The sequence below is a fragment of the Euprymna scolopes genome, chromosome 24, assembly GCF_053919585.1.
Source record: "Euprymna scolopes isolate OS-2025 chromosome 24, ASM5391958v1, whole genome shotgun sequence".
NCBI classification, from domain to species: Eukaryota; Metazoa; Mollusca; class Cephalopoda; order Sepiida; family Sepiolidae; genus Euprymna; species Euprymna scolopes.
The window spans coordinates 50,397,524-50,411,544 of record NC_136505.1 but is presented as its reverse complement, the minus strand read 5'-3'; the positions used below and the strand labels follow the sequence as shown (position 1 = coordinate 50,411,544).

The 14,021-nt window shown below is 34.3% G+C and overlaps 1 protein-coding gene across 1 annotated transcript in view; it reads right to left on the bottom strand.

Annotated features, from left to right (window-relative positions):
* The window catches only part of LOC145246702 (uncharacterized), a 329,042-nt gene that overhangs the window by 118,352 nt on the left and 196,669 nt on the right, over positions 1 to 14,021 (bottom strand). Inside the window, exons 25-27 of the mRNA XM_080108431.1 lie at positions 11,048 to 11,276; positions 5,987 to 6,154; positions 752 to 909 (exon numbers count right to left, since the gene is read on the bottom strand). Of these exons, the coding sequence (XP_079964557.1) occupies positions 752 to 909; positions 5,987 to 6,154; positions 11,048 to 11,276 (555 nt within the window). The remainder of the gene's footprint in view (positions 1 to 751; positions 910 to 5,986; positions 6,155 to 11,047; positions 11,277 to 14,021) is intronic.

Here is a 14,021-nt window from a genome sequence, read left to right as displayed (position 1 = left end):
GAAAAGTGGCATTGAATGTACACACAAAGTTAATTTTCATACATTTTCGACTGAATTACATCTTACATTTTAACAGGTTGTTTTTTTTTTGTTTTGTTTTTTATTTGTTTTATTTACAACGTGTCGGCCTTCTTTCGATTTTACCTGCTTTATAAGTATTTTTTAACTTTTTTTACACAGAAATCACCACTTATACAGGCCCGGAGGCCATCTAATGATAAGGGTTAATAGATTTCAGATTGTAGTCAGCTGGAAAGTACACAAATGGAAGAGAGGCCTACAGGCGTGCAGTTCTAATAAAGAAGCTTGTTCATGGAATCTACATTTAGGTTTAGGCACAGATAAAGAGTGTGGGAAATTGTTGATAGTGGTTTTGGCTAGAGGAGTGTTTTTCGTGAAAGTTTGGCGAGTGGGGACTATAGATTGACGCTCAGACGAGCACTTGCGGTGAAAATAAGGATAAAGTAGAGACAGGCTCGCAACATCTCTTCTGTGGAAAAGACGTTGCAGGGAAGAGCAAACTCGGAACTCTCTGCGGAATTAATTACCAGATTTGTATATGTATTGGTACAAATCAAATCTAGCAGGTCAAGAATAGTTATGACAACCGAAAAGACATTCAAACATGACAATCGTGAGACACGATCATCTTTGGCTTTTGTAGAAGCTTCTTTTGCACAACAGCGCAACTAAAAATACGAACAACATTGTTCTTTCGTATTTCAATAAAAATAATATTTTGTGATCTTACCTCAGTTATTCCAATGTCAGATTCCGTGTCAAAATCACATTTAGCCGCAAAAAGATCTTGTCCGCCTGCACCGTCGGGGTCGATGCTGTATATGTTGTTTTTTAAAGGATTTTTCACCATTCGTCTTTTTTTGATTTCATCACAATCTCTGTAAATGCCTAAAGAAAATAAATAAAATGTATTTAAATGTTTAGTTATTTACAAAGTACAGATCCCCAACAGTTACTATGGTCATAGTACAGAGAAGGGTTGGCTACCACAGAAAATGACGTATTTTAGGATAATAGGCGATTGAATATCATAGTTAATTAAAAATATATATATTTCTTTAGATAACTGATTTCGATTTTTTAAAGGCGTGTCAAAGGAATTTTAGGAGGTTATGAATAGGAGAAAGTTCGACTTATATCAATTCTGATGTAACACGTACTCATTATTTTTATTTTTATAGCGTGTTATATAAAATACATTATAATTAATACAGAAAACGATGGTGAATACCTCAAACATGAATTAAGGATATAAAATGTTGAAGAATGTGTTTGGTTTATTATTATCTATTTCAGTTACATAAATAATTCAGAGTTGAAAAAAACACACAGATCTTGGTATTCAGGGAAGAAGTTGTATTATTTCCTTTTCTTTTTCTTTCTTCGCGAAAGGTAAGGGATGATTTCACTCATAATATTTTCCTTCTTTCACTCCACCAATAACAGTTCATATAATAGGAGATAGATCGATACTCGTCCAAGACACAGGCGGGCGACCTGGCATTCAGAAAATTGACTTATCTTTGAGCCAAAAAGCATACCCCTTTCCTTTAGCAATTTTGGACAGACATAATTGCTATCCTTTCCTCGAACTCAAACGTTTGTTGGCTCTGATCTGCGGGTGGCAACTGTTTCCCTCCAGTGGCGCATGATAAACGTGGCCGGATATTCTTTGGTCTCTCCGCATTGTCACCACAAACATTAAAGGGAAACAGAGATTTAGCAACCTGTCATAGTAAATTTACTGTCATAGTAAATTTCGCGAGATCTTATTTGTTCTTATTCTTTTGAGTAAAGAAACAAATTATAACAGTCCCATTACTATAAATATACGTTATTCTACGACGTACATAACATAGAAAGAAAAGACCAGTGGAGCGTAAAACGACTCAAAACGCAGCACAGTAGTTGTTAATTTCGTAGACATGGTATAATTTTATAAAATATTGGAATCATCAATTATAGATAATTAATAAGAGGACCGTTAAATATATATATATATATATATATATATATATATATATATATATATATATATATGTGTGTGTGTGTGTGTGTGTGTGTGTCTGTGTGTGTGTGTGTATGGATTTATATATTGTGTACTAGCTGTACCCAGCCACCTGTTGCTGTGGCGCAGTCTGGTTAACGCAAGTAATAGATTTATTGTTCACACACACACTCACACGCACACACACACAGATACACAAACACACATACACACAAACACGACTGTAGTAAATGTTAAATACGATTATAAAAAATCACGATAACTTAAGTGCATAAGCAAAATATTTACTAATAGAAGCAAAGATTATGTAATGAAAAATAAAAAGAATTGTAGTCTTTCGCACGCACGCACGCACGCACGCACACACACACACGTACACATACTCGCAAGCACATACGCAAACGAAAAACACCACTGTAATAACTTTTAAATACGATTCTTAAAAATAGTTCGGTAACATAAGTTCGTTTATTTAATAGAAACGAACTCCAGAATTAGAGAATTTTCATCGCTTGCCCAATCAGAATGGGCGGATTTTGACAAACGGGACATTATGGGTCGAAAAGGGAAATCTTTGTTTTATGTTTTCATGATCAAGTTACGATAGGTGTAATCAATTTATATGTAGAAAGTGTAGATTCCCTCCCAGCCTTGACTGGTGGTGGTAGGAGGACTAAATATCTAGAGGGAAAAATAAGAACTCCTTCCTCTGAGGATGTTGTAGTTGTGATTGTATTGATCCTAAGATACGATGTAGCATTTTATTATAACGACTAAATGTGTCTATAAGGGCGTTCTAAATTTACATAAGATAGTGGCTAATAGTGTAGACATATTACATTTGTGTGTGGCATTCGTTGTTTCAGACCTATGACACTTTGGTTCAGAGGGGAAGTTCTGTAATCATTTTACATAAGATATATATATGTGTGTGTGTGTGTGTGTGTGTGTGTGTGTGTGTGTGTGTGTGTGTGTGTGTGTGTGTGTGTGTGTGTGTGTGTGTGTGTGATATTAGATATAGAAATATATTTTCACATTATTTAAATAAAGTTGTATAGTGGATAAATAGCTGGAATGCTTTCTACCTATGCGCAATAGCAACTGCGCAGGTTAAAACAAGCTATTGCGTAGAGTAAGGCTTGCTATATATTTTCTGTGCAGGAAACATGTTTTTCAATGCCTATATTTTTGTATTGTTCAGTAAGTAAATACAATAGTTTTCAATGAAATGTAACATGATCGCACTGACGGATTTTCAATCAGATCATTTGTAATAGATTACCATTTGGAGCGCTTAGGGTCAATCATTTTATAATTCCTCTGACGAAATGCAAACACTTGTACCTCCTCGACGTGACTACCCCCGACAAACCCTACAACTAACTAAGTCCCACCCCTTTACAGTAGAGATCCTTAGGTGTAAGAAAGCCTTATACTACAATACTTTCTTCCCCAGAACTGCAAGTCTTTGGAACACCCTTCCGGGATTCTGCTTTCTCCACTGTACTGATATGCAGAAGTTCAAGTGTAATGTTTACAAACATCTTGCTACTCATCTCCCTTCATAATGCCCCTACTTCAAAGTGGCACTGTGCCTAGTTTGAGGTGAAACTTGAATTTTAAAAAAATATATATACAAGCGTCCCCAAGAAAATCATGAGCATTCATCGCAAAGACTCGGGTAGAGTTTACAAGAATGTATCGAGAGATGAGGGTTTCTAATCCTCGCGAGGCGGGTCGGAAAAGTTACAAAGAAAATATGAAATACAGAAACCATACGTTATTTATCAGCATAGTGCTCAAGAAATCAAGCCAGTCTCTGTAATGGACAAGAGAAAGAGGGCTCAGTTGAATTGCTTTTATTGCACTGTCACATGTTGATAATAGATAGATTGGATTGACCAAAGAATATATATCAAAGTTTAGTCCAAAAGACAAAGTTCACACAAATAGACTATTTATTAGACGAGTCTTCATCTATAAGCTTGTGGCTTCAGGAAAACCCAATAAAGTTAAGTATTGAGTCATATTCCATGCGCAAAAAGGCACTGCAGTTAGCCCGATATTATACAACTGTTGATAGAGCACTCTGTCTAAACGACTCCTTGCAGTTAGGGTTCCTGCATTTCCAGTTAGAACAGCAACTAAACAATCTGTCAAACCTGTACCCTCAACCCGTCAGCCAAGGATGGTCAGGATTAGTACAAAGTGCAAGTCAATACACAGAATTAATGTATAAACGCGCAAAAATTGAATGCACACACATGCAAAAAAAAAAAAAACGTGGCAACCAGTGAAAATAATACGCAATTTCGCGCGCGCAAAAAATTAAATGCACGCGCACACGAAAACAAACATGGCAACCAGTGAAAAGAATACGGAATACATTGGATAATAAAGGTTTTTACATCATTGCCCGTAGATAAAATTAAAAAATCCTTTATATAAGAAGGGGGTAATCAGTTGAAAAAAATTGAAAAAAAAAATTAAAAGAAAAATTACAAGGAGAGGGTGTGCATTGTACAGGTCAATCCTAGTCTTTCTCTGTGTGTGTGTGTGTGTGTATTTGTGTGTGTGTATTTGTGTGTGTGTGTGTGTGCGTGTTAATAGCCTTAAAAATATCAGGAAATAATAATTAACTGATTAAGTAATATTAACGGTGAGACTTTTTCAAAACAAAGCTTTTAAGAAATAAAAATTCCGCCTACACACATTCTGAAGTGTTTCTACGTATTTTTAAAATATTTGGAACTTATGACCCCACCACAACCCCTATTTCCAATTTTTCCCCCATGCTTGTCACCAAACCTGAAATAAATAAAAAACGATTACAGGTCTTGCTACGTCGCCAAGAAATGGAGCCTCATTTTACGTTTAATTTATATAGGAAAGTGATTCCCCTACCTAACATATTAAATTTTTATTATTTAAAAAAAAACTTTCTTATATCATCTTTAAATGCCATTACAACGTATTAGCCCCTAAAAACGAAATATTGATTTATTCTGTAAGTAAACTACACTGGTTATAAAAAAAAACACACATATATAAATATTGTTTAAATATGTGAATTGGTCAAGTAGTCTCCAACCTGACATCTTAAATCCCAACCCTACCTATCTTATTTTCTCACCCCACACTCACTTAATCTTGTTTTATTTATTGCTGAACCTGATCCCCTCTTTTCTATTTCCTAACGGTTTTTTACTGTAAGATGACTTTTGATTTTTTTTTTATTACTAACTTCGCTTTCATATAAGCGTGATTGCCTGAAGAAGTCTCTAGAAACTAGATGATCGAAACATGCTCATGAATGTGTTGCAACACATTATTGCTTATGTAAAAGAGAAATTTAATTTCGGGATTTTGTATGTTATTTTTGTTTTATGTAATTAGTGAGTTTTGTTTGTAACGATTTGATGAAGTATTTTTATGCTGAGGATAAAAGTATGGGCTATAAAAATCCTCAAAACAAAATGTAAACAATATTTGGTGATGAAGTTTTGGAGTATGATTAGAAACTATTCATTGTATCATAAATTCTATATTCTACGGAGTAATGGAGTATATACTCATATACTAATATGCACGCATATATATATACACACATATATATATGCAATATATATACACACATATATATACATATATATATATATACATTATATGTATACATATATATATACATATATATATATATATATATATATATATAGGATGTCCCATGTGTGTGTGCGTATACGTGAGTTTGTATGCATTATAGCTATATATATGCATTATAACTATATATATATATATATATATATATATATATATATATATATATATATGCATAACTTTATATATATAGAGAGAGAGGGGGAGAGAGAAAAAGCGAGAGAAAGAGAGAGAATGGTCCAAGTTTAATGTTATCAAGGATTTTACAATCGAGCTTAAATAGAAATATCTGAGCCTTACTGTAGCATTTCAAGGGTCCAATTTGCAATGTTCTCTTTCCTCCGGATGGTCCAAGTTTTACTCGCGTAATAGGCAATAACTCTTTGTTTAATAATATGCCACCATCGCGTTGAGAACCAGGTGTGACTCCATCACAGTTACATTTTCCATCTTTGCAGCCAACGCCACCTGCAAAAGAACGATAATAAAAGAAAAAGAACAATAACGATAATAATGGTTATGATGTTCTCAGGTAACGCTACGCGAAATTATCGTGTCGGTCAAGAAGCCTGGAAGAACGAAAAGGGGGAGCACTAATCAGACTTCCACTCGAAGTGTACAGAGAACTAAGGATTCTTAGAGAGCATATTTGCTACCAAAGTCCCAGGCGATAATAATAGCAATAAATCAATGGTAACCGAGTTTTGCGATAACGCAAAGTCTTTTGGATAGTGGGGTGTGAAATTATCGATGACCAATGTTTCGCTTGAGCAGAACTGAAACGATGGCGTTGAGATATGGAAATGTTATTTTAAAGGGTGAAGAAATACTTGTACATGAGAGGGGCTTTAAACGACGGGAGGAGACACTGTTCAATTGATGGAGAATTAGATAAATGTTCTCTGTTGAAGATGATGAAGAAGAAGAAGAAGAAGAAGAAGAAGAAGAGAGAAGAGGAGGAGGAGGAGGAGGAGGATTGTATATAAAGACAACAGTCTATATGATAGACAAAGTGTGTGAACATTTAAGAGTCAGAGAAACATTAAACATGATAGCAAACGCCCGGGACGAATTCATATACCTTTTTCTTAACAAGACACCACTAAAAGTTATATTTTATATAACATTTATTCACACACCGTGTCAACATTTCGGAGATTACAACGTTTTGAATTCAGATTTTGGATCTTGATTTCACCGGCATCCACAGTGTCTTCTCCGTGGCTTCTCGTCTTACGTCTTCGACTGACTTTCAACTACCAACTAACGTCCATATATATAATTCTTTGTTAGTACGTCATTTTCACGCCCATAAAGAATTCTATCAGCCGACATCTGTATCACGTATTTAGGTATTATTCTTATTAACGCACATCCTTTTTTTCTGAAAACCTAATTGTTTTTTTGTATTATTATTCATAGGACTACTGTTCTCATCTTGAGTTTGATTTTCACAACGTTTCGGTCGATATAACCTCCGACATTCTTCATGTATTTCAGGGATGTTTCTGTCGAACTCGAGAATTTAGCCGGAAGTTTGAGCGGAACCCTTTATTTACTTCACGGGGGTAGCTCTTGAAATTCTGTCCAAATTCCCGAGTTCGACAGAAACATTCCCGAGTTCGACAAGATACACCCGAAGAAGTCGGAGGTTATATCGATGGACACATTTTGAAAATCACACTCAGGATGAAAATAGTAGTCAGACGAATAATAATACAAATAACCATTCCTCATCTCAAAAATTCAGAAAGTCATATTTGTTTTTATTCATCTAAAATTTCCTTTTTGTTATTGTTTATAGAATCTAATCAAGTTAAATTCCTAAAACGTAATTTAACCATATATGCTCTTGAATTGCATTTTTCTCTTTAAAACAAATCTAATTCCATCCACACAATAATAATAATAAGAAGAAGAAGAGGAAGAAGAAGAAGACTAGATGTCGTAATAATTAACAAGAAAGAAAAATCCTGTCAAATCGTAGACTTTGCTGTCCCAGCTGACCACAGGGTGAGTATGAAAGAAAAGGAGAAACGAAGCAAATACACAGAGTTAGCCAGAGAGTTAAAAGGGATTTGGATGATGAAGAAAATCAAAATAGTACCGATAATAGTAGGAGCACTAGGAACAATTCCGAAAAACTTTGAAAAAAGTGTGGCAGAAATTCAAATCAGAGGAATAACTGCAAAACTACAATGCCTAACGATAAAGAAAACGGCTGAAACATTAAGGAAACCCCTAGAATGTGGGAATAACACAAGACAATATAACAAAGAAGCGTTACAGGGAATGAAGAACGCCGAATCTGCATATCTACAAGTTCTACACCACCATCATGCATCCCCCATTGTCTCATCATTGCCCCCCAAATAGAAAAGTGATACCAAAGAGCCGAGAAGGGTCAAGGTGGATGGAAAGACCGAGGAGAGAGCGCTGGCCAAACCTCTGCTGGACAGGCGCAAAGAGAACTGGGATCGTGGAGAGGCTTAGTGCCACTCAAATAAACCAGTATAAACCAATGGCTACTACCAGCGAGAAATTAATGGTATGAGGTTGTTGCGATGACGCAGATTTATCTGCAAATGCTATCGAAGGAGGTGCAGAGAGCTGGACGTCTGGGAAGACTTGTTGTCACTCAGCTTCCAGAGAACACCACAGGTCTCCAAACTTATCGTTTGTTGACTTGTATGAAAGCTCCATGTGAGCCAATAATAATTTCCTTGCTCAGATAATTCGGCAATACCCCGGTGTGCTAATATGGAACAGGTTTTTCTTTAAATTGTTATCGAAAGAGGCGGGGGATACTGAAAATCTGGGAATATATTTTGTCACTCGCACATGAGATCATTAACAGTGCGCGATCACTTGCGGTGATCTGTGTGAGAACACCTACTGAGTAATCAATAGCAAGAAAAAGGAAACCAAATAGAAACTATATAAATCCATAGCGTGATAATGATTACTAAAATTAAAAGAGCATTAAAGAATAGCAACAAAACTACAGAACTCTGAACAAACAGGTGGACCCAACTTTGCCCGGGATTGAATGAGGATCAACGTATTTACTTACTCTTTATAATTTTATTGGCATCTAAGTCGATGAGATGGAACATCTTTCAATTAAATTGGTTGATTGCTACGGTGTATCGGGAGGATGTTTTACATGCCTCCCTACAGTGACTTGGTCCACAATACATTGTAATTTACATTGCACTGTAGAGAACCTACTGTTGATTTTATAAAATTAGTTTTATATAATTGTTTGAATTAAAGTTTAAAATGCAAAAGTCAAGTATCATAGTTCAATTGAGATCTAAATAAAACATTGATTTCGAACGCGCCCCAGTTATATCAAAGAACCTATTCTAGATTTTATTTTTATGTAAAACGGTGGCGTGTTTGAAATGAGCGTTTTTGTTTAGAGCACAATTGAACCATCGCACTTAAGTTTTGCATTATAAACTTTAATTCAAGCTATAATATACAATAACATTATAAAATCGATAGTAGGTTCTCTACAGTGCAATGAAGATAACAATGCAATGTGGACTAAATGATTGTGGAGAAGTATGCGAAGCTTCCTCGCGATACAGAGTAGTGGGTCCCAAATGATCGATATTAAAGATTTCGATGACTACAAAAGTATGAGAGGGTGGAAAGTTCAATTTCGAGCAACAACCAGTTTCTTTCTGCTAGTATATATATATATATATATATATATATATATATATATATATATATACATATATATATATTTGATTTATACATACATACACACAGATATATATGTATATATTTACATACTTGCAAGACTATATATATATATATATATATATATAACTACTTAATTTACTCACATAAAATTAATATAGCTAGTTAGTAAGTTATAAAATGTATACGGCGATTAAGCTACACTGAGTATTCCGCGTTTCATCCACTCTAGGATTCTTCAGGCTTATGCGCATAAGCCTGAAGAATCCTAGAGTGGGTGAAACGCGGAATACTCAGTGTAGCTTAATCACCGAATACATTTTATAACTTACTATATATGTATGTATGTATATATATATATATATATATATATATATATATATAGTCTTGCAAGTATTTTTAACCTTCATAACTGTATTAAAAAATTTAGTTTGTGTATTTTTCATCATTCGTTGGGAAAATTATTTAGTCAACAAGTCATTTAATCACCGGCAATAAATGCATCATCTTGCTCTCTCGAATTTACAATAGTCTTAATGTTAATTAAAGGGATCAACAGTTGTTTGCCATGAAACACTGTTTCGGGGTTTTAAAAACGAAACAGTGTATTTTATCATGGCTCCCCAGCAGTGTTGATCAGACACCACCTCCCTAAATCACAAGAACAAAAACTGTTCTATATATTAGATATAATTACCTACTCTTGATTAATTTAGCTAGCCTATTCATGTTATAAAAAATGTCTTCCTAACCGTGAGATTCCTCTGTTTCCAAATTCCGAATGGATATATATTTTTAATTTACCAATGTTGTATTTATAAGATTAGGATTAATCCATTTTACTGCTTCTCACCCATTACTATAATTAGTACTTTATATATTTGCATTCCTATTTAGTAGAGGTAAATATATGTTTTATTATTTCAACCTGGAGTGTATTAATTTAATTTATTACAAGTTGTTTCAATAGACAGGATAAAGATTATACACCCATATCATTAGAACTTTTAACTTGAAATCATCTGATGATATGGGCGGATAATCTATTGAAATCACTTGCAATTAATTTGAGATTGAAATAATAGAAACATTATATATATATATATATATATATATATATATATATATATATATATATATATTGTTAAGTTTGCAGGTTGAAACAAGTAACGTAGAAAGCAATACAAATGACGGCTCAACAAACAAGGTAGATCAAATAAGAAGTGTATTAGGAAAAGGTATATTTACAGGATATTTACATAAGGGTGTCAAATAAGAGAGTCTTTGCTGGAGAAACATATCTGCTCTCGACGGCCTTCGGTGGCTTCTGGTGAACACACCCTCAGACTAACTGAGTCTTCCTATTTATGCGCAATTACTATCCACATATGCAAATGAATGTGTGCCACCACAACATTTAGTCTCCAAACAGGCCATTCAGAAACGATGACTACACAACCCAGAGCAAGATGAAAATGCTACCATAACAATGAAGAAAGATTTTACATTTAAAGATTGCGTAGGGAGTAAAGCTACTTGATTCGGGTTTTTATTTTATGAGTATTGGTTCTAAGAATTGACAATAGTCTGACAGCATGGTTTCTTGCACATGAAAAATCAAAGTGCGCACTTAAATTAAAGTGTTACCTTCATTTCCGGACCAGAACTTCTGCAGGACCCCGTCTATAGAATACCAGCCGTAAGTCCCTTTCAAGTCTAGTTTTCCTTGGTTGCAGTTCAGAATCAATTCTTGTGTGCAGTAGACGTTTTTCGAAATGATTTCTTTAATATACTTCATGTCCAGAACATAATACTCCACCGAGACATCAATTCCCGCACTGGTGATATCATAAAATGCAACCTTCGGAAAGATTATCTATAAGAAAATATATAAAAAAAATACAGATTTAAAATCAACCATACATATACGACTGTACATTTTATTTGTGTAGATACATTAGCTTGAATAAATCCTATGTGCTTCTTCTTTATATTCTGAATATTATATAAGCGGGTCTTTTCTCGTTTGCTTTATAGCAACGTAAAGTGAGAGGTTGCTTTTGCTGCTGATAGATATTGACGATTTCATGTGAAATACCTTTAATAAAAAAATTACTATCAGCAATTGATTTCACACAATTTCTGGGACGTTTGTGCTATAATCTGAAAGAAGGCGGGTTTTAGAGAGATAAACAGAATAAAGTAAACTGCTACCTCTTTAGTTAACACATGTGACCTAATTGACCTAAGGGAGCGTTTTCTTCCCCATTCGGGAGGTTCAGACTTTCCAGGAACCTGAAGGAGACCGCATTACTATAGTAAGATTACTTTCATAGATCCCGGGCGATAGCGGATATCCTAAGACTTGAAATTGATATATATTTTAATTCATTGTCAAAATAGATATATATAGAGATATATTTGTCATTCGAAAAATGGACGGCAGGAAATATTAGAACAATGGCGTTGACATTGTCTGGCCGGGCGAACTCATTACCATTGGTTCTGAATGACGGGGTTTGAACTTTGAAGTCATGGGAATTAAATGTTGATTTTGCTCCCAGATTGCAAAGCTAGTGATATGGCCGAATTGCACACTCGCAAAATTTGGGGTTTCCCCAAATGCGTGCCGTAATCTGATTGGGTTAGGGGACCTCCACACCGACACACACACACCCCACTATATAATGCTAGTGTCGCGCGAAATTAGTTCGATTCCAGGCAGATTGAAGCAGAATCTCGAGGTAAAACTACCTCTTCCTGAAGACGTGACCACCCCCCCTCTCTTCCTCCGACTCATCTGAGTGCCATCTCCGAAGAGAAATGTCTTAAGAACTTCACGTGGATATATCTGTAAAAACGTCTGTAATTTTTGTGAAATTAACTCTACTAGATTAGAATTTCACGTGTCTGTTTTTCTTTCTTGCCTGCGTGAGCTTTGCTATTCGTTTTCAGCTTACCAGGAATCTGATATGACCGCCTCTCGGAGATTTAGACGACACGAGCCGAAGTTTTTCCAAAGGTCAGTGGGGTGACCTTACTGACAGAGAGGTTAGGCCACACACAAACTATGCAACAAATAAGTGAATGCGGATAAAATAATTTATACAAGAAATATATATATATATATATATATATATATATATATATATATATACATACAAATATATATATATATTCAAACACGGCAGTGTTTGAATATATGTTTAAGTGTCAGTTTTAGTCGTTTAGAACTGCTTTAAAGCTTCACCGCTCACTCATTTTTCGACCAAAATTCAAACAATTATTACAGTTTATAGATAAACTTTTTCAGCTATATTGTGAAAAAAGATTTTCATTTTCGTCCAGTAAAACAAGTCATGATGAATTTTCGGGTTTTCAAAATCGTAAAAAAAAACATAAGGAGATTAGAAAACTTTTTTATGACTAGTTTTCATAGCATCCACGTTGCTTCAGCGACTACTGTTGCTACCAGTTCACCGATCTCGCGAAAAGAGAAGTAACAAGTGAAACAGAAAGTATAAAAGAATGAAAGAGGGATAATTGGAGATTTTATTGAAAGCAGACGAGTGCCGTACATTCTTATTATATATGTACATGTTATGGGGGCAAAAAATAAGACTGTAATTAAACAAAAGAACAGGTGATTTTACTGGAAGATTCGAAAAATCATGGATTACAATAGAAAAATGCGAGCATGAAAAGTCATATAGTTAAACTTAAACATGGAAAAGTAAAGAACTAGTTGTTAAAACTGGAATTGATTATATAATGTTATAACTTTAATGTAAAAAAAATTCTTAATGCAATATTTTAAGTTAAAAATTTATTATATTTTTTACTAGAATGTCTTGTCATTTTTTTCCAGTTTTAGCAACTTGTCCTTTACTTTTCCATGTTAAGTTTAACCATATTACTTTTCATTTTTTTAAGAAATATATACTTAAGTATGATTTTAAACTGAAACTTATCTGCCACGAAATTGTTTACTCAATTAATTATTAATCGAACGAAATTGTTAAAGTATAAATTTCATCGAGAATCATATAAAACAATAACAAAAAAATGCAAAATTATTGCGGTTCGATACAAAATAGCAGTATTGATTCACGTGCCGCACCTATTCTTTGAATTGTTAGGACTACTGTCTATACTCTGAATGTTATTACTAGATCTATGATAACAGAATATCTTTATCATTATTTGGACTCCCGAGTATATATCCGACACAGACACAGTCAATCAACCGATAAGCAAATCAGTCTACATACAAGCATATAAGATATCAAGGGATACAGACTGGAGAGTCAAACAATGAAAAGAATATGCTATTGCCCTAGTTATTACTCAAACATTTCATCCTACTTATTACGCCAATTGCCCAAGTTATTACTTCAATTGCCATAGTTATCAGTTCAGTTGTCCTAATTATTACTTCAATTGTCCTAGTTATTACTTCAATTGTCCTAGTTATTACTTCAATTGCCCTAGTTATTACTTCAATTGCCCTAGTTATTACTTCAATTGTCCTAGTTATTACTTCATTGGACCCAGTTATTACTTTAATTGTCCTAGTTATTGCTCCAACTGCCTTAGTTATTACTTCAATTGCCCTAGTTAT